The 21,883-nt window shown below is 36.4% G+C and overlaps 1 protein-coding gene across 1 annotated transcript; it reads right to left on the reverse strand.

Annotated features, from left to right (window-relative positions):
- Positions 1–17,576: 17,576 nt before the first annotated feature.
- On the reverse strand, positions 17,577–21,261 carry LOC130932690 (selenocysteine methyltransferase). The gene is made up of 7 exons (XM_057862084.1): positions 20,962–21,261; positions 20,670–20,726; positions 20,331–20,560; positions 19,841–19,970; positions 18,801–19,004; positions 18,279–18,350; positions 17,577–18,134 (listed from the first exon to the last, which is right to left on the reverse strand). The coding sequence occupies exons 1-7, from the start codon at positions 21,118–21,120 to the stop codon at positions 17,928–17,930; spliced, it is 1,059 nt and encodes a 352-aa protein (XP_057718067.1). The 5' UTR covers positions 21,121–21,261; the 3' UTR covers positions 17,577–17,927.
- Between the last annotated feature and the right edge of the window lie 622 nt (positions 21,262–21,883).

Here is a 21,883-nt window from a genome sequence, read left to right on the forward strand (position 1 = left end):
TAAGTGTTACAAAATATATCTATGGTAACATTTCTTTAAGTGTTACTAAAAAAGGTTTATTGTAACATTTCTCATAATGTTACTATAGAAGATCTATTGTAACATTTTTACTAAATGTTATTAAATCTTTAGAAAAATATTAGTAAAACTCTTTAGTAACATAGGGTATATTTAACATTTGTTTAAATGTCACTAATATACATAGCTAACATTTTAATATGATTTGGTAACATTTTTTAAATGTTAGTAAAAGTCAATTATGTAGTAGTGAGTGTCTATGTGTGCGAACTGGACAAATCAGTCTTTGAAAAATTTTAAAAAATCTCAAAAAAATTTTTTAAAAAATTTTAAAATTCTAAAACAATCTCTTCAAATGCTTTTAATCTTTTCAAAAGTTAACTAATATCTTATCATATATTTATTAATCAAAATAATAAAATATTATTAAAAAATAAAAAATATAAAAAATAATAAAATATATACTAAAAGATAATTTTATTTATTAACACTAAAATGTCATAAAAAATAACATTATTTAATTATTAACTAATAATACCTACATCGAGATAATATAAAAATTATAATAATAATAACTAATCTAAGAGGTCATTATATTATGAAGACCATTATTATATACCTAAACTCCTAAAATATTGACACTAAATAAATTTATAAAAATATTTTTAATTGAAAAAAATCTATTATTTTGGCATAATTGCTAACTGTAGTAGTACAAACAATGTAAGCCTAATTTGTGCAATACTATAACTAATAAATTTCAAAACTTTCTTATACATAAACAAAATACTTGGATTTACCAAGATATTTATTCTTTAAGTATTGCAAAGTATGAGGAGTTTCACATTAGAATTTTGTAAATTATTCACGTTAACTTTGTAGTTGACCAAAACTTACAAATTTGACTTTATAGATAACTTGATTTTTGTATTGCATGAAAGTTCTAAAGTGATGCTTTCATAAGCATTTGCATAAATATTCTCAATTGTTAATGAGAGTTTTCCTATCTCTTGGAACAACACTAACTCATTATCTTCTTCATCATTATTTATTAAACAATGATCACAGAATATGATATGTAAATTAAATTAAATTAATATTTTACAATGTCAAAAATAATGAGTTCATTTAATTTAAATTATTGGGCAATTTACATAAATAAATTATTTGCCCTTTAAATTTATGCAACTGCATTGTTTCTAATATGAAGACACAAATACATTGTTTTATATATCTATAGAAATCGCTACTGACAGTAGCGGTTTACATAAACACATAATCTACTATAACTAACCGCGGATTACATACAAATGGGAGAACATAGAAACCGCTAGAGGCTGTCGCGGTTTCTATTTGTTGATGTTTGGGCATAAACCGCTACTGGCAATAGCGGTTTATGTGTATAGGGAGACGTGCATAAACCGCTAGAGACTATAGCAGTTTACGTGGAGAGTGAACGCCTATATAAACCGTGAAAGGCAACCGCGGATTACTCATTTGGAGTCATTTTGAGGTTGTTTAGAGAGAGAAAATTCTAGAGAGAGGTCAGAGCAACTTGAGAGCGGGTCCAAGGTATCTGAGTGCCGACCTCCAGCGGGATATCATAGTAGACAAACAGAGCTTGTACCGACTGAACGGTGTTGCCCATGTTGCCGAGGCCGTTGGTGACGAAGTCAGTTATATATTATTTTTTTTTAGCGTTAGCATTTGTTAATTAGAAAAATGGTATGTAACGTAGAGGAACTAGAATTTATAGTTTAATCCTTATAGTTTGAAATTAGGTTTTGCATGTTAAGATGTAGAATATAGTAGAACTGTACATACAAATCGGTTTGGGTAGCGATTTTTGTTTTATTAATTTCTAAATATGATTAATTAACTGAATTTATTTTCCTTTTATCAATCTTATTCTTTGTGTTATTGGTTTATTTTTTGGAATTCTTATTGTTTAGGCTCACATGGGTCCCTTTTTTTATTATTTGTCCGGTTTTTTTTTATAATTATTTTTTGTTTAATTTTTTTGTTTTAACTTGACAAAATTTCATATTTGTGCTTGTTATATATTTTATGTTGGTTATTATATTTTTATGATATGAAGTATTATATTCACTATTATTATATTTTTATAATTGTAGCTGTTATTTTTTATATTTAGTATTATATTATATTTACTATTATATTATGTTTTTATAATATGAAGTTTTAATTTGATTTGACGATTGACTAATAGGTTAATAGTTTAATTATTTTATTGTTTCCTTGTTCGTTGATGGTTTAAGATATTTGTTATTATTAGATAGGGAGATTCGTTGTGGATAGTAGAATTTAATTGTTTCGTGTATATCTTTCATGTTGTGTGCATCTAACTAGGTGTATATACAGTGTGAGACGGCATTAAAATGTTGTCCATGCATAAAAGGATCATTCCGTATTTAAAGAGGGCTAGATTGTACCACTTGGCCAGGTTAAACAGCCACTGATTCTGGTTGGACGAGCCCTTGGTCAGTGCGTTTGTTGAAAGGTTGCGTCCTGAGACGCACACTTTTCACATGCCTTTCGGAGAGTGCACAGTGACATTGCAAGATGTGGCGTTTCATCTTGGGTTGCCTGTCGATAGGGAGGCCATGAGTGGTTGCCTGGTGAGTTTGAGAAATTCATGGAGGGGGGAGTGGTTTTAGGATCTATTTGGTGAGCTGCCACCACCGAATAAGGTCAAGCAGATGACAGTCCACTTTACATGGTTCCACGAGAGGTTTAGGGTGTTACCAGCAGATGCGACCGAAGACACTGTACACATTTACGCACGTGCCTACATCATGATGTTGTTATCCACTCAGTTATTCGGGGACAAGAGTGCGAATCGGGTACATATACGGTGGTTGCTATTTGTGGCGAATCTTGATGACATGGGGAGGTATAGCTGGGGGTCGGCCGCTTTGGTGTGGTTGTATCGATGCATGTGTCGGGTTGCGAACAGAAACGTGACCAACCTTGTGGGGCCTCTCCATTTGCTACAGAGTTGGATATTCTGGCAGTTTTCATTGCTGAGGCCGTCTGGGTTTGAGGCTTTCTCCTTTCCGCTGGCATCCAGGTATTGGTTACGTTTTTGTAAGTTTAAAAATGTCATCTGTCGTGGTATTATAAGTTTGTGTTTCCTATTTTTTTTCGTTTAGGTGGTCTACTTACTTACCTCCGAACGATGGCAAGGAACAGAGGGTCATCATCACTGTCCCCACCAATTGCGACCGGCTCGTCATCCGAATCATCGTCCCGCATCGCATTCTCAACTCGATCCGGTCCGGTCTCAAATTCAAAATCAGGCACAACAGGAGGCACCAGCATGAACAGCCCCAACACGTCAAGGATCGGGAATCAGAACTGCCGCTGCTACCACATGCATCGATGTCGAGGCACCACCGACCGTCGTCGACTGAGGATTCAGTGCCAATGCCCCGGAGCTGTCGACACCATCTTCCAACTTCGTAAGCAGCTCCAGTATTCTCACCTCCGAAAAACTACGCCTGCAATGAAACAAAACCTGCAGGTCTTCATCGGACCCTATCACAAAGGTCTCATATCTCACACCAGCTGACACAATGGCAATGAGAATCTTGTAAAACAACTTTTTTACCCACTTCGTCCCACACGCACCGAGCTTCCGTAATATGCTAAGTTTAATCTCTGCCAGCGTACTCGAAAACTGGATAAAAATACTGAGCGGTTCTCTATCCGTAAATTTCACACCATATCTTTTGCTCTTTTAAATTTTTCCAGAGCAGTGGACCAGAGCCACAAACTTTTTCTCACCATCCATTTGTGAGAAATAACACTCTTCCTCCACCGTTGGCCCCTCCACGGTTTATATAGGCAGCCACGCTCACACATACTCAACGTAAACCGCTATAGCCTCCAACGGTTTACGCACGTCTCCCTATACAACAGACAGAAACCGCGACAGCCTCTAGCGATTTCTGTGTTCCCCCATTTGCATGTAATCCGCGACTGGCTATAGCGGATTATGTGTTTAGGTAAACCGCTACTGCTGGTCGCGGTTTTTATAGATAAATGAAACAAAATATTTGTGTCTTCATATTGAAAATAATGCAATTGCGTAAATTTGAAGGACAAACAATTTATTTATGTAAATTTCCCTAAATTATTCCTTTTTTAGGGCAATTTACTTATTTAAATTGTTTCACTCTCAATATTACGCAAATACATTGTTTCAGAAACTGATACGTAAATACATTGATTCACATATCTATATAAACCGCTACTGGCAGTAGCGGTTTACAAGAGAACAGAAACCGCTAGTACCAGCCGCGGTTTACATGTATGCTGGGTTGTTCATAAATCGCTGCTGCCAGCAGCGGTTTATGTTGGTTGGTGTGCGTGCGTAAACCGCTGGTGCCTATAGCGGTTTACGTTTAGTGTGTGTCATTGGGCTCCCTATATAAACCATGGAGGGGCCAAATGTGGAGAGGTAGAGTGTTATTCACAAATGGATGGGGAGGATAGTTTTGTGGTTCTGGTCCACTGCTCTGGAAAAATTCAAAAGAGCAAAAGGCATGGTGTGAAATTCACAGATAGAGAACCGGTTAGTATTTTTATCCGATCTTCGAGTACATTAGCAGAGATTAAGCTCAGCATACTACAAAAACTCGTGGGACGAAGCTGGTAAAAAAGTTGTTTTACAAGATTTCCATTACCGTTGTGTCAACTGGTGTGAGATATGAGACCTTTGTGATAGGGTCGGATGAAGACCTGCAGGTCTTGTTTCACTACAGGCGTAGTTTTTCGGAGGTGAGGATACCTGAGTTGTTTGCGAAGTTGGAAGATCGTGTGGATAGCCCTCTCTAAATACGGGATGATCCTTTCATGCATGGGCATATTCTGTTGCCGTCTCACACTGTATATACACCTAGTGGGCTGCACATAACATGAAAGAAATGTAGGATACAATTAAATTCTCCAATCCATAAGAAAATTCCCTATCTAATAATAACAAATATCTTAAACCGTCAACAATTTTTGAACGAGTAAACAAATTAATCCCTAAATCCTATAACTAAGTCGTCAATAAACCAGCGAGATTCAAATTATACATACTTATTACAATAACAGAAATGACAACACACTAAACTGATTAAATAACAGCCACAATTATAAAAGCATTACAAATCTTTAACAATAAAATTCAAAACAACAATCCAAACCAATTAAACTAACATCCTAACATGCGAAGCCTAATTTAAAACTAGAGGTACTAATCTATAAACTCTATATATTCTACCTTACATACCATTTTTCTAACTAAAAAAAAATCCTAAGCCTAAAAAAATATCTAAATTATTAACTAACCTCGTCACCAATGGAACCAGCAACATGCGCAACACCGTTCAGTCGGTACACGCTTCTTCTGTCTGCCATGATATCCCGCCGGAGGTCGCAGTTCAAATACCTCAGACTCGCTCTCAAATTGCTCTGACCTCTCTCTAGAATTTCCTCTCTCTAACCAACCTTACAAAACCTCAAAATCAATAATTCGCGGCTGGCTCCGCGGTTTATATACGCAGCCATCCTCCACGTAAACCGCTATAGGCTCCAGCGGTTTACGCACACACACCAATGCACATAAACCGCTGCTGGCAGCAGCGGTTTATAACCAATCCGTTTCAAACGTAAACCGCGGCAGATCATCGCGGTTTCTATTGTGCAATTTTCGCTTGTAATCCGCGGCTGGTACTAGCGGTTTCTGTTCTCTTGTAAACCGCTACTGCCAATAGCGGTTTATATAGATATGTGAATCAATGTATTTACGTATTAGTTTCTGAACAATGTATTTGCGTAATATTGAGAGTGAAACAATTTAAATAAGTAAATTGCCCCTTTTTTTTAACTTAATGTTTTTCAAAATTAATTTATAATTTATTTTAAAAATACATAAAAAATTTTGTACATAAATAAATAAATTTGAGATTGTTGAGTTAAGAAATTAACTAAATTAATTAATGATGACAAACATTATTTTTGAGCAAAATAAATAATTAGTGTTGATCAATTATATCTACTAATTAACTAATTGTTTATTGTTGCAGGCCAAATGGTAATAGCCCAAATGGAATAAAAGGCATTCAGCAAAGAATATTGGGCTGAAAGCAAAATAAAAAGCCCAAGCAAAAGCAAAGGAAGAAGCCAAAGAAATCAGATGGGCCAAACGGGTTACATGATCCAAACCCGAATTGATTTTCATTTCCCACCATAATGCTCCAACCAAAGCAACGTTCTTCTTCCTTCTAATCAAGTCACATCAAGATTTCAGAAAAAGCAAGAAAGAGAAAGAGAAGAAAAGCTTCTTCCATAAGCCATTAACCAAAGAAGCAAGAGAGAGAGAGTTGAAGCTTGAAGCACAGAAGCTAAAACAGAAATCCCAAGCTAAATCAAGCTTAAGAAAGGTAAACCATATCATCTTGCATGAATCAGATCTTCATCCTTTTCTTCCCTACTCTCTGCTCTATCCGAAAATGGCTGTGAAGGGAAAATTGCTATCTGCCCTATTCTGCTGTGCATCTACGGTCTTAATCAAGACTTGGGGACCAAGTTGGTATTCAAGGGTTCAGATTTTAGTTGACTATTGGAAAACAAGTTCAGTTACATATTCATGGCTTTCGGTCAAGTTGAAAAAGTCAGAAGGAAAGGTTCCAATTTGATGATTGAAAAGAAAAAGTGAATCTGTGGTTGGTGAAGCTCAAGGCTCAAGATGTTGACCTTGGAGGAAGAACCAAGGAACATGCAGGGAGATAAAAGAAGAGCTTGCTGTTCATTCAAGGTAAGGAGAGAAAACCAGAGTTTGAGAAGTTGAGTTCTGTGAAGTATTCCCTGTGAAGTTCCTCTACTTGGACAATGCTCTCTATCAAAGAAGCATTCTGCCAACACTGAAGAACAAATTCAGAGGTTTGCAAAGCTGGTTTTTCACATAGCTTAGAGGCTGTTGATGAAGTCAATCTCCTTCATGTTTTTCTGATTGTAATGTACTTTTCTAAGCTTATCTTTCTGTAATTTCTTGAGAGAAAAGGCAAGTGAGAAAGCTTAAGAAAAAGCCATGAGTGAAAAGGTTGAGAGATACACTTGAGAGAAAAGCCTAGAGTTAATTTTCAGATTTCTGTAGGTTGGTTAATTGTCTTGTATCTTGTACTTGTTTGGTTTCCCTTTCTTAGTTGGGTTAGCACTAAGAGAAGATAGTTAGGTGTTAGCATAGCCAATGTCAAGTTAGGCTAGAACTTGAGTGTGAAATTGGTGTATGTAATACTGTTAACTATAGTGAAATTCTTCCATATTTGTGGAGGAGACTGGATGTAGGTTGCATAGCACAAAGCAACCGAACCAGGATATATGCTGGTGTTAGCTTCCTCTTCTCTGTCATGTTCTGTTTTCTGTTTTTCATGAGACAAAAATAAATTGTCTCATAAATTTCCGCTGCTGAGTTCAAACAGAATCAGATTCGTAGCTCTGCTTAAAAGGGGTCAAAACAGCAACTGTAAAAGGAAGGCATAGATTCAACCCCCCTTCTCTAAGCCTATCACAACCTTCAATTGGTATCAAGAGCTAAGGTCTCAAGAATCAAGCTTAACCGCTTGGAGCAAAGATCCAATGGCGAACAACTTGGGCACAACCACAGTTGCCTACACCCTCACTGAAGGTCAGTCAAACAACCGACCACCTTTCTTCAACGGGAAGAACTATTCCTACTGGAAAGAAAGGATAAGGATCTTCATCCAATCCATTGACTACAACCTATGGAAGATCGTTGTGAGCGGTCCAAAGATCCCAACAAAAACAAGTGCTGATGGAGTGGTGACTCCAAAAGAAGAAGCTGAATGGAATAAAGATGATAAGAAGAAGATAGAGCTGAACGCTAAAGCAATCAACCTTCTTCACTGTGCTATCAGCTTTGAAGAGTACCGGAAGGTGTCTAGATGCAAGACAGCCAAAGAAATCTGGGAAAAACTTCAGGTTACACATGAAGGCACCAAACAAGTCAAAGAAACGAGGATTGATATGCTGCGAAAAGAGTACGAGATGTTTAGCATGAAGGATGGAGAAAGCATTGATGAAGCGTTTGAGAGATTCTCAATCATAATCAACAACCTTGATGCTATGGGTACAAACTATGCAGAACAAACCTTAGTGAGAAAACTCCTTAGAAGCCTCACAAAAGAGTGGGAAAACACTGCCACTGTCCTAACCGAGAGTAACAACATAAGTCCCGTAACCTATGATGAGCTGAGAGGAAAACTCCTTGCCTATGAAGCCACACACACAAACACAGACTCAAAGAAAAAGGGAATAGCCCTCAAGTCACAAATAGAACCGAAAGAGAGTGAGTCTAGTGATGATATTTCAGATGACGAACTTTTGTTTTTGCTAGGAGATTTAGAAGGATGATGAAGAACAAGAGCAAATACAAAGGTTCAAGTTCAAAGGAGCACAAGATGGACTTGAGCAAAGTGACGTGCCATCATTGCAAGGAGGCTGGACACTTCAAATCAAACTGTCCAAAGCTCAAAAAGGAAGACAAAGGGAAGAAGGAAAGGAAGAGAGTACTCATGGCAGCTTGGGAAGATCTTGAGAATGACTCAAATGAAGAAGAAGAATTTGAAGGAGATGACAAAGACTGTTTCATGGCTGGAAACAACAATCTTGATGAGGTAAATTATTATGATTTGACCATTGAAGACTTGCATGTTATTATTGATGATCTCACTTTAAATACCTCAAAACTGCTTGATAAATACAATAGTTGCAGATCTGAAAGAGATGTGTTAAGAGCTGAAAATGATTTCTTAAAAGAAAAAGTAAAGGAAACTGAATGTGCTTTGGACATCATTGAAGAAAACAGATTTTTAAAATCAGAACTTGAAAAATTAAAAGGAAAGCACATTATGGATCCTTCTCATGAGTTAATTGCTGAAAATGAGAGATTAAATGATAGGATTAAAAGACTGAATGGTGACTTGGCAAAATTTGCACAAGGTTCTAGTAACTTGGACAAATTGCTTGCAAGTCAAAGACCATTGTTTGAAAAATCTGGTTTAGGCTACATAGCCAAGGAAGATACCGTTTCCAACACTTCCTCTATAAAATTTGTGGCCTCTTCATCAAATACCAAATCCGTACCAAATAAATCAGGTATCGGACATGTTTCCACTTGTGAAGAAAAATCTGATGAAGAATACACAAATGAAACTGAAATTTCACCAAGAACTGGTCCGAGTTCAAACCGACCAGGTTTGGGCTATGTTTCGAAAAATGAGGTTGTTTTCAAGAAACCACCATTTTACAACAAAACCTCATATTCGAAAGGCAATAATGTTCAAAAAAATTCTGGTGAAAATACTTTTGCAAAGAGGAATAACTTTAATAAAAATCAGTTTGTTAAAAGAAATGCATCTCCTCCAAAAACCAGAAAATTTCAAAGCTTTAATCATTTCAAGCAATATAACTCACCTCAATTTCAGCGGCACACATCAGAAAATCATTGTGTTAATTGCAAGAAATTTGGTCACTCATATGCACAATGCTTCATTGAAAAGAGAGTTGTAGGAAACAAAGTTTACAATGTTGTTTGTGATTTCAATGATCTTGGGCAGCCAAGATGGATTAACTTCAAAGGATCCAAATTAGTTTGGATACCTAAAGCTACTTGAAACTCTTCATGCAGATTTGCCTAGCATCCAAGAACAAAAAGGACATGTGGTACATGGATAGTGGATGTTCAAGGCACATGACTGGAAGGTCAACTTACTTTATCAAACTGAATAAGTATGATGGAGGTTTTGTGACTTTTGGAGATGATGGTAAAGGTAAAATCATTGCTGTTGGAAAAGTAGGTAATGAGCAATCTACTTTCATTGATGATGTGCTTTTGGTATGTGGCTTAAAACACAATCTTTTGAGCATAAGTCAGCTGTGTGATTTAGGATATTTAGTTGTTTTCAAAAGGCTTGAATGCTGTGTTGTAAATGAAAAGACAAATGAAGTGATGTTTGTTGCCAAGCGTTTCAATAATATGTATGGACTTACTCTTGATGAACTAAAAGATCAAAATGTAGCTTGTCTCCACTCTAAAGATTCTGAAAAGTGGTTATGGCACAAAAGATTGGGCCATGCAAGTATGTTTCAAATAAACAAACTTGTAAAGAAAGAATTAGTAAGAGGTCTTCCTTTGATAAAGTTTGACAAAGACATCACTTGTGATGCTTGCCAAATGGGAAAACAAACAAAAAGCTCTTTTAAACCAAAGGAAGACATCTCTACTAAAAGACCACTTGAGTTGCTACACATTGATTTATTCGGTCCAACAAGAACTCAAAGCCTAGGTGGTAAACACTATGGTTTAGTAATTGTGGATGACTATACTAGGTTTGGTTGGGTTTTATTTCTTGCACACAAAAATGAAGCCTTTTCGGCCTTTGAACCTTTTTGCAAGAAAATTCAAAATGAAAAGGATTTAAAAATCTCTTCTATAAGAAGCGATCATGGAACTGAATTTGAAAATAATTTGTTTGAATCCTTTTGTGAGGAATATGGAATATCTCACAACTTCTCTTGTCCAAGGACACCACAACAAAATGGTGTTGTTGAAAGAAGAAATAGAAGCATACAAGAGATGACAAGAGCTATGCTTTGTGAGAGTAATGTTTCAAAATTCCTTTGGGCTGAAGCGGTTAACACGGCTTGCCACATTTTGAATAGAACAATCATAAGGAAATTTTTGAAGAAAACCCCTTATGAACTTTGGAAAGGCTACCCACCAAACTTGGATTACTTGCACATCTTTGGATGCAAATGTTTTGTTTTAAATAACAAAGAAAATTTGGGAAAATTTGATCCAAAGGCTTATGAATGCTTGTTTGTAGGATATTCCACAACTAGTAAAGCATATAGGGTTTATCATCAAGATGTTAGAATTATTGAAGAATCCATACATGTTACATTTTGTGATACTAACTTGGTGCAAAGCTTTTTGGAAGATGGTGATGCAGAAAATCAAGCTCAAAAGGAGGATGAAACTGATCAGAATCATGGAAAAGAAAATTCTGAACAAGCTGAACCAGAAACAGCAAATGCTGAAAATTCAAGAGACAATTCCATTTTGTCTCATGAATCTGAAGGAAATTCTGCAGACAGCAGCATACAGATTCCATTGGTGACCGAATCTGCCTCCAGGTCTACTAGACCTCGTGAATGGAGGTTCTTAAAGAATTATCCTGAGGAATTTGTCATTGGGGACGTCTCTCATGGAGTGCAAACTAGGTCTTTCACTAGAAAGGCAAATGAAGGATCAAACATTGCCCTTCTTTCACAAATGGAGCCTCAAAACGTCAAGGAAGCCCTTAATGACCCATCTTGGATTAAGGCTATGGAGGATGAGCTTCTTGAGTTTGAAAAGAACCAAGTATGGACGTTGGTTCCAAGGCCAAGCGGAAAGAAAGTGACCGGCACCAAGTGGATATTCCGGAACAAGTTGGGAGAAGATGGTAGCATTGCAAGGAACAAAGCTAGGCTAGTGGCACAAGGATATGACCAAGAAGAAGGAATCGACTTTGATGAATCCTTTGCCCCTGTTGCCCGAATGGAAGCCATAAGACTTCTCTTGGTTTATGCTGCATTTTGTGGTTTTAAATTATACCAAATGGATGTGAAATGTGCATTTTTAAATGGTGTGATAGATAGAGAAGTATATGTGGAGCAGCCTCCGGGTTTTGAAAATAAAGAGCATTCTAATCATGTTTTTAAATTGTCTAAAGCTCTCTATGGTTTAAGACAAGCTCCTAGAGCTTGGTATGAGAGACTTAGCTCTTTTCTTTTGAAAAATGGTTTTCAAAGAGGCACCACTGATACAACTCTATTTATCAAGAATTCTAATGATTCTTTTATTTTAGTCCAAATATATGTTGATGACATTATTTTTGGATCAGCAAATGAATCCCTTTGTACTGAATTTGGAAAACTCATGACAAGTGAATTTGACATGAGTATGATGGGTGAACTTAATTTTTTCCTTGGGCTGCAAATTACACAAACTGAAAAGGGCATTTTCATTCATCAAGAGAAGTATGCCAAGGAATTAGTTAAGAAATTTGGTATGGAAAATGCCAAACCCATGGGAACTCCCATGCATCCAAATTCCAAATTAGATAAGGGAGAAACTGAGAAAGATGTTGATGAGACTAGGTATAGAGGAATGATTGGATCTCTTATGTACTTGACTTCCTCTAGACCCGATATTGTGCAAAGTGTTGGATTGTGTTCTAGGTTCCAATCCAAACCAAAAGAGTCACATCTTTCTGCAGTTAAAAGGATCATTAGATATGTTCATGGCACATCCAATTTTGGTCTTTGGTATCCTAAGATTGATGATTTTTCTGTAGTTGGGTATTGTGATGCAGATTTTGCTGGTGATAGAGTTGATAGAAGGAGCACTTCTGGTTTATGTTGCTTCCTTGGGAAGTCCTTAAATGTATGGTCAAGTAAGAAGCAACCAACAGTGGCCCTTTCCACTGCAGAGGCTGAGTATATAGCTGCTTCTTCTTGTTGTTCTCAGCTTTTATGGTTAAAAACACAGCTTGCTGATTACAAGTTAAATGCTGAAAATATTCCCTTAATGTGTGATAATATGAGTGCCATCAATATTTCTAAAAATCCAGTTTTGCACTCTAGGACTAAGCATATTGAAGTGAAATTTCACTCAATAAGAGAACATGTCCAAAAGGGGGATATTTGCATTCAATTTGTTAAATCAGAAGAGCAATTAGCAGATATTTTTACAAAACCATTGGCTGAGGATAGATTTTGCATGCTTAGGACTTGTCTAGGAATTTTGAGTTATGATTCCTTGTTTGAAAAACACTGATGTATTTGCTGGAGCTTTTTGTCTCATAAACAGGCATGAGACAATTCTGGGCAGGTGATGAACGTTTCCATCTAGTCCGTGTGATCTGGGCTTGTTTCAAGTGAATCTCAATCTGGGCCAACCTCATTACTCAGATCAAAAGTAGTCCAAGTGTATTTCATTGAATTCATACCACCTCAAGGCCCAAATGTGAATGTTACAATCTTGTTTGTTTTTTCTTTTGTGTTTCATAAAAGGCTTTCACTAAATGTTTTGTGGCCCAAAAGGTTTTCAAGAAAATTTAATTTTGGCCGAAAAAGGTTTCAGGTTATTTTTGTTGTTTTCAAATTTTTTAAAAAAAATCAAACAAAATCTTTCTTTTATGAGGTCATGTCTTGTCAAGTCTTTTCAAATGGTGATGCAGTTGCATGGTTTTGGAAACTTGCTTTTGGGTACGGTTACCAACACTCCCTCTCTTCCCTCCATAACTTCTCCTCAACCCTTCGGTTTCTTCCCTCTCACACCACTATGAGGAAGAAAGTCATTGCAAAAAGGGCTCCTCGTGAAAAGATATACAAACTGCCCACAAAACCTTCCACTCGCTCTCAAGACCGAACCTTTACACCTTCTCCTTCTCCTCCAACCTCTCCTCCTCGGTGTGACCCCATGGCACGAACCAAGACTACTCCAAGGTTCCCTGCCTCTGCCAAACCTACTCCACCACCAAAGGCAACGCCTTCCAAACCTGCCTCCTCAAAACCTGGCTCTTCAAAGCCACCCTCATCCAAAGGGAAGCGTCCGGCGACGGAGGAACCTGTTCCCGAGCCACAACAACCCAGGGCAAGGTCAGTACCTGTGCGTTCACAGAGAGGTAAAGCTCGAGTTCCTCTCTCATCTGTTAGAGAACCTGAAGTTGATCCTTTTGCTCACAAATCACACTATATGACTTCTCACTCTGATTTTAACCCCCATCGTTTCAAATCTGCCATGAACCACGATTTCTATGATGGAGTTATTAAGTACCGTACTCTATGTCCATCTTTTCTGGCTGACTTACCTGATTTGAAAAAGAAAGGTTTTCCTTTTGTTGCAAACTTGGAATTTTTAGACTGGAATCACCTTTTTGACATCAAAAAACCTGTATATCCTCAGTTGGTCAAAGAATTTTATGCGAACATGACTTATCATGAAGGAAGTGTGCATTCTTATGTTAAGGGCAGAGACATCTTTTTAAATAATGAAACTGTCAGTGATGCATTGAAGTATACTGATGTTGGGCCTTGTGCTTACACTTCGGTTAAATGGGATGAAGGTGTTGGAATTTCTTATCTAGATGCATTGGCTCACATTTGTGAACATGTTTCTTTAATTGATGGAATCACACCCACTCACAAAGCCCTAGGATATGAACGTGCTCAATTACACCGCATTGTCAACCACATTTTGATTCCTCAAAGTGGTTCATATCAAAGGGTTTCTTACACTGACACACTTGTTTTATATGCCATTATTACAAAAACAGAAATTTCTTTTGCATACTTGATGGCTAGATACATGTTTGATTCTGTTCGAAGTACAAAAGATAAAGCACTTCCTTATGGCATGTTTCTAACTTGCATATTTGAGTATTTTGGTGTTGACTTGACCAATGAGACATATGAAAATAGACATTCATACCTAAAGGGGGGTGGTTCAGTGAAACAGAACAAAGGACCCACTAGATCTGAAAGAGTCGTACTAGATGATGAGGATGAAGAATGTGTCCATGAGGATTCTCCTGCTCCTTCCACCGAGGGTACTTCCATTTCCACTGGGAAGAAATCCACTCTGCTGAATGTGGTCAAGGATGTAGCTCAAGAGTTTGTGTCTCAATCAAACCACATGATTGCCTTGAGCAAGGAACAAAGGAAGTTAGCTAGCAAGCATGAGAACTTTCTGAAGAAATCAAGGGATAGAGTGGCTGTACTCATGACCTTCATTGATAACCTTAACAATGATGAGGACATTACCACTGATGTTGAAGAGGATGCTGCCTCGGAAGGAGATGGTTCTGATGCCTAAGATTTGTCTCATGAAGAATGCTGCTGCTGCTCTCATTTTGTCTCATGAATTTTATTTATTTTACATCTGTTGAACTTGTTGGATGACTGTAATAACTTTAATTACTGCTGCACTTTTGTTGGTTTAGTTAGAACTTTTCAACTACTGTCTAACCTTTCCTTGCAGGGTTTAAATTGATGTTTTTTGTTGATCTTTTGAGTTGTCCACCCTTGATGACAAAAGGGGGAGTAAGGATAGTATTTGGTATTTTTTGATGTTAATGCAGCTACTAGTAGTTCATTCGAATTTTTTGTGATGTAGCTCAGTTGATATCTCTTAGACAAAATAAATGTGTATAGCTTTCTTTAAGTACAATGCATAAACAGGAACAAAGAGGAAAGCATGAATCCAGGGGGAGCTAATCTTCAAAAAGAAAGGGGGAGCAACATAAAATCAAAGGGAGTTTTCTAAACCTAACTCAAACTTATTTCCTTTTGATTATTGCTTAAATCATGTTTGTCATCAAGGGGGAGATTGTTGAGTTAAGAAATTAACTAAATTAATTAATGATGACAAACATTATTTTTGAGCAAAATAAATAATTAGTGTTGATCAATTATATCTACTAATTAACTAATTGTTTATTGTTGCAGGCCAAATGGTAATAGCCCAAATGGAATAAAAGGCATTCAGCAAAGAATATTGGGCTGAAAGCAAAATAAAAAGCCCAAGCAAAAGCAAAGGAAGAAGCCAAAGAAATCAGATGGGCCAAACGGGTTACATGATCCAAACCCGAATTGATTTTCATTTCCCACCATAATGCTCCAACCAAAGCAACGTTCTTCTTCCTTCTAATCAAGTCACATCAAGATTTCAGAAAAAGCAAGAAAGAGAAAGAGAAGAAAAGCTTCTTCCATAAGCCATTAACCAAAGAAGCAAGAGAGAGAGAGTTGAAGCTTGAAGCACAGAAGCTAAAACAGAAATCCCAAGCTAAATCAAGTTTAAGAAAGGTAAACCATATCATCTTGCATGAATCAGATCTTCATCCTTTTCTTCCCTACTCTCTGCTCTATCCGAAAATGGCTGTGAAGGGAAAATTGCTATCTGCCCTATTCTGCTGTGCATCTACGGTCTTAATCAAGACTTGGGGACCAAGTTGGTATTCAAGGGTTCAGATTTTAGTTGACTATTGGAAAACAAGTTCAGTTACATATTCATGGCTTTCGGTCAAGTTGAAAAAGTCAGAAGGAAAGGTTCCAATTTGATGATTGAAAAGAAAAAGTGAATCTGTGGTTGGTGAAGCTCAAGGCTCAAGATGTTGACCTTGGAGGAAGAACCAAGGAACATGCAGGGAGATAAAAGAAGAGCTTGCTGTTCATTCAAGGTAAGGAGAGAAAACCAGAGTTTGAGAAGTTGAGTTCTGTGAAGTATTCCCTGTGAAGTTCCTCTACTTGGACAATGCTCTCTATCAAAGAAGCATTCTGCCAACACTGAAGAACAAATTCAGAGGTTTGCAAAGCTGGTTTTTCACATAGCTTAGAGGCTGTTGATGAAGTCAATCTCCTTCATGTTTTTCTGATTGTAATGTACTTTTCTAAGCTTATCTTTCTGTAATTTCTTGAGAGAAAAGGCAAAGTGAGAAAGCTTAAGAAAAAGCCATGAGTGAAAAGGTTGAGAGATACACTTGAGAGAAAAGCCTAGAGTTAATTTTCAGATTTCTGTAGGTTGGTTAATTGTCTTGTATCTTGTACTTGTTTGGTTTCCCTTTCTTAGTTGGGTTAGCACTAAGAGAAGATAGTTAGGTGTTAGCATAGCCAATGTCAAGTTAGGCTAGAACTTGAGTGTGAAATTGGTGTATGTAATACTGTTAACTATAGTGAAATTCTTCCATATTTGTGGAGGAGACTGGATGTAGGTTGCATAGCACAAAGCAACCGAACCAGGATATATGCTGGTGTTAGCTTCCTCTTCTCTGTCATGTTCTGTTTTCTGTTTTTCATGAGACAAAAATAAATTGTCTCATAAATTTCCGCTGCTGAGTTCAAACAGAATCAGATTCGTAGCTCTGCTTAAAAGGGGTCAAAACAGCAACTGTAAAAGAAAGGCATAGATTCAACCCCCCTTCTCTAAGCCTATCACAACCTTCAGAGATAAATAAACTGAAAATTTTAGAAATTAAAATTTATTAATTTAAAAATAATTATATAAATAATTCAAGAGAAATATTCTAAAATTTTTAAAATTTTTTATAGATTATTTTGAAATTTTTTAAACTTTTCAAAGACTATTTTATACTTTAATCCAAGAATTGATTTGTCTATATCACACACATGTAAAATTATGTTCTAGGTCAATCACCGTTAATCAGTAATAAAGAGAGACTTCTAACAAAAATAAACACTAGAGATTATTTTATATATTTTAAAACCTAAAATTAAAATATCCAATTTAAATAATTCAAAAACTAATTTGAATAATTACTCAATTTTCCGCCTCTTCACTTCTTTGCCGTAGCAATATTTATAGAACTAAAACTATATTTCCCACCCTTCTTTTTCCTTTGTTACTTTCAGAGTTAATCAATACCATTCTCCTAAAGAGCGATAAAAAGAAAAGAAAATAATAAAATGAAACACTACATAGGCAACCATTTTTAACTTCATTGGGAGATAGTTCTCAAAATACTATAATCAGTACATAATTCTCCAACCTACTTGCACCTCATGTTAATTACTAGCCATTTTTCCATTTGACAAAATCATAGTATTTATAGAAAGAAATTAAAAAAATCCATTATCTAACAAAATCTTGAGAAACAGCCACTGTTGGGTTGCTACCTCCTAAAAAAGTATATGATCCAAGCTTCATGACCATGATGGAATCTCACTAATTAACCAAGCCATATGCGGTGTCTCATTGTCCCATTTCACTAACTGTTGACATGAAAATCAGATTGGTTTGCACATTGGCCTCCTCAGCGGACATTCTCTTGCAAGATTTTCTGATCAGATGCTTCAGAGTCCTCTGCAAGATTCACTGATCGACTAACTGAGAGTGTGGTGTATATCCCTTTGATAGTAGCCGGGGTTGTTCTACAACAACCACCCACAAGGGAAGCCCCTGACTCAATCCAGTTGTTCACATACGAGACAAAATCTTCATCTGTAACCCCTGTATTTTTCTATAACAAAAACAACCTAACATCAGTGTTATATTATTCAAAAGGAATTCAGAATACAAATTTGTGTAGCAACATAGGAATCCTCTTCCTATAACTTGAAAAAACAATAATAAGAAACAAATCCAACGGATGAAATGAACTTACCACCCACTGCTTTTGGATACCATCGTAAGTTTCCCCGCTGTTTGGATATATAACAATTGGTTTTGTAGTCACCTAAAGAAATTATAGACAAATCAAGGATAAGTGTTCCACAAAGATAGATGTCCCATAACAGTCATAAGTCAATGGCATCAAGCATAGTTTCTTACATGGAAGTAACACATCAAGGCAAGGAAATAAACTGTTATTTTGAGAACAAATTGTTGTACATGAATATGAAAAGTGAGCCAGCATATGGGTTAAGTTCTATAGCTAAAGAAGTCTCCATGCATACAAGTGATCTTCATTTTTGTTTCCCGAAAAAAAACAGCAATTGAACATATTATGCAGCTACGAATCTATACAGATAGTGCTTATTATCCATCCATATGGTTCATAAAATGGAAAAAAAACCAGGCAAGGTAGATGTTTACACTTAAAATAAGAAAAATTTAAGTTCATCAGGCATCGACCGAACCAGCACACATCATAGTCAGTCGGAAAAGCGAGAACATGAGGTTCTACCTGCTTAACAGATACTATCAGGTCATGTATAAATCTGGGCGGGGTACAGTTGATCCCAACAGCAACAACCTTGCTGCATGATTCAGCAATAGAAATGCACTCCTCCAAAGAATCACCACTAACAACATTAATTCCATCCTTGGAGTTAAAACAAAACCATGCTGGAATACTTATGTCCTCTTCTTTTAGAAGCTCTGAATAAGCCTGCTTGGTCAATGAATAATAATATAGTTAGGGAGACTCAAGAGTTAAGGGCTAAACTGAATACTCTGTGTACTAGTGGAGTTTTGCAAATTTTAAAGGTTCAAGTGTATTATTTCCCATTAGCCATCAGTCCTTATAGATACTTTCTGCTGTAGAAAATCAGTTGATTCAATATGTCCTAATGTTTCCTCATCATATGAAGTTACTTGACTAGCAATTTACTCATTCAAAAAGGGAATAGAAACACTAGGATAGAAATGTAATGCTTCCTTCTTCAAGAATGTAAGTTTTAAGGCCAAAATAAGTTGGGAACGGTAGTTAAGGAACAGAAAGATCATATCAACTGAGAAGATAGAAATGGAAGAACAAAAGCCTTGATTATGAGGTTGCTGCACCTATATACTACTGGAAATATCACCAGCAGTTGATTTCTCCTTTCCCTTATCCTGATAAGTGATAACATTGTATGACAGCCTACTAGGTCTACTAATGATTTCAGTTCAAAGAAAATATTTACTTATTTAGGCAAGTGATTGACAATGAGGCTTTATATCTATATGACTATATCTATATAATAGAGAAAGTATAACTCGAGTTGCAACAAGTCTCTACAGAACTTAGAGTGCTGATCTAAACATCTGAACATATAGCAGAAATTCTATACAAACAATTTCAATTCCTCTGTTCATATATTAATGGTTTTGGTAACTCAAGGTAACACTGAATAAAAGCAAATCAGCAAAGTTGAGTTAAACTAACGTAACAGAGAAACTCTTTCACTTATCAAGAATAATAATAAGATTTTAGCAATAAGAATGACTAAACCATTTAAATACCTTAGCTTCAAGCTTATTTGGCACTGTTTCAAATGCGAGGAGATCAGCACCAGAATCTGCTAAAATTTGAACTCTTCTCCGATGAAAATCTTTGAGACATTTCAAGGTTATAGCATCACCATAATCCCCACTGTTAGGAACAAAATAAGAAAATATTGCTGAGATTACCATGAAAACATAACAAACTTCAATATTTGTAATGTTTATATGCAGAAAAAGCTCAAAACTATATATGCATTGCATGCAAGATTGACATATAAACTCATTTCGCACAACCTCACAAACTTTCCCCTTTCAAAAACCCAGAGATTAAAATGGGACGCCAAGATGAACAAGCAAGGTTGGAATATTATCATATCTAGAATATCATTAACTATGTTGATCAATTAACTGGCTACAAAAAAGATAAGAAAATATAACAAACACCACAAGTAAACAACAATTACAGCTGATTCTTAAATACTTGATATTAGTCCTTTGAAGATCTCACCTGTACTCTGACCCATCAGCCAAATAAGCTCCATAGCTCCCCACTGAACCTGCGACTAGAATAGGGCGTTTCTTGAAGATTCTACCATCAGCATCGATACCCGAAGAGCATGCAGCACATCTTTCATAGTACACATCTCTGGCCTCCCGAGCAATTTCAACACTTTTTCTGATCAAGTCTTCACTTTCTTTGTCAGAAAGGCCTTTTGCTTTAAAGCCTTGAATAGTGGCCTACGCCGCGCGCGAACAAAAGAAAACACACACACACTCAACTTCAGCCATAGCAAAAAACAAGAAAATAAAAATCCATATCTCATCCTTAGCAAAATGGAATTCTGACCTGATAAGATGCTGTGATTATAATATCTGCACCATTTTCCAGGTAATCAAGGTGCACCTATTCAACCCAGCAAGCCAATCACGATATCAATTTTACAGTAATATAACGAAGCAAATCCAGGTTCATTCAACCCCAATATCACAATTTGTAAAATGCAGCGTAAAAGAATAAAATAAAATAAATAAAACTATACATAAATTTCACACACATGGATTAGTAATATTTTGATGATACACTTTATCAGAGAGACAATGAAGAAACCCTAAAGGATCCAAATTGAAATGAAGAGTACCTCGCGAATGAGGTGAGGGGAGGAAAGGAGGCATTTGGCGCTCCAAAGAGGATCGTTGAGGTCGGCGCCCTTACGCTCCAGCTCCGTCGCAAGTCCGCCGTCGATGACCGCCGTACCACCGGTGGTGCGGAGAAAATCCTTCATCAACGACGAAGACATTAATTTAGAAATGCAATGATGACACTCGTTGCCAGATACAGGTATCGAGATAGATAGATACTTAAGTCAAAATCAAAGAAAACGAAAGCTGAAGATTTGAAGAGGCTTTAAGCATCTTTTCTATTTGAAGTTGGAAAATGATGGTCATTAGTCGTTTATCGAGTAAACGTAGTAGTAGCTTCTATTTTTTAGGGTGTCAAATAACTATTTTGGTAAAAATATAAATTTTTACCAAAATTTTTGTACAAAACTAGGGTTTCTTTTTTTTTCCTCAAAAATATATATTATTTTATTATTATAAAATAAAGTTATTTTTACAAAGAAGTACAAAAGAAACGGGGTATTTCAATTATCATCAAATGTAATTGGAAAACAAAAAATTTGAGAAAAAGTGAAGTAAGAATAAAAAAAAATTAGCAACATTCATCAGGTATAGCTATTGAGTTCATGTACTAGACTGCTGGTTTCTTACACTATCTTTGGCGCTGGACTTATTAGCTTCTCAAAGACACATATTTTTCGCTTTCCAAGTGCTCCAACACAGTACCGCGATGAAGAGGATCTTTTGTCTACCTTCGATTTGAGCCGTTGCCCAAGATAAGGCTCGTTGCCACTAATTAATAAAGGTCTCCTCTTCTCTCTGCCATAGGTCAGGGGTTAATAAGCTTAGCCTCTAAATTATTGAAGACAGTGGGCATTGGAACAAGGCATGAGAAATTGATTCATCTTTCAGCATGCATTTTAGGCAAGTGGTGGGGTTGGA

This window comes from Arachis stenosperma, chromosome 6, assembly GCF_014773155.1.
Source record: "Arachis stenosperma cultivar V10309 chromosome 6, arast.V10309.gnm1.PFL2, whole genome shotgun sequence".
In the NCBI taxonomy this organism is placed as follows: Eukaryota; Viridiplantae; Streptophyta; class Magnoliopsida; order Fabales; family Fabaceae; genus Arachis; species Arachis stenosperma.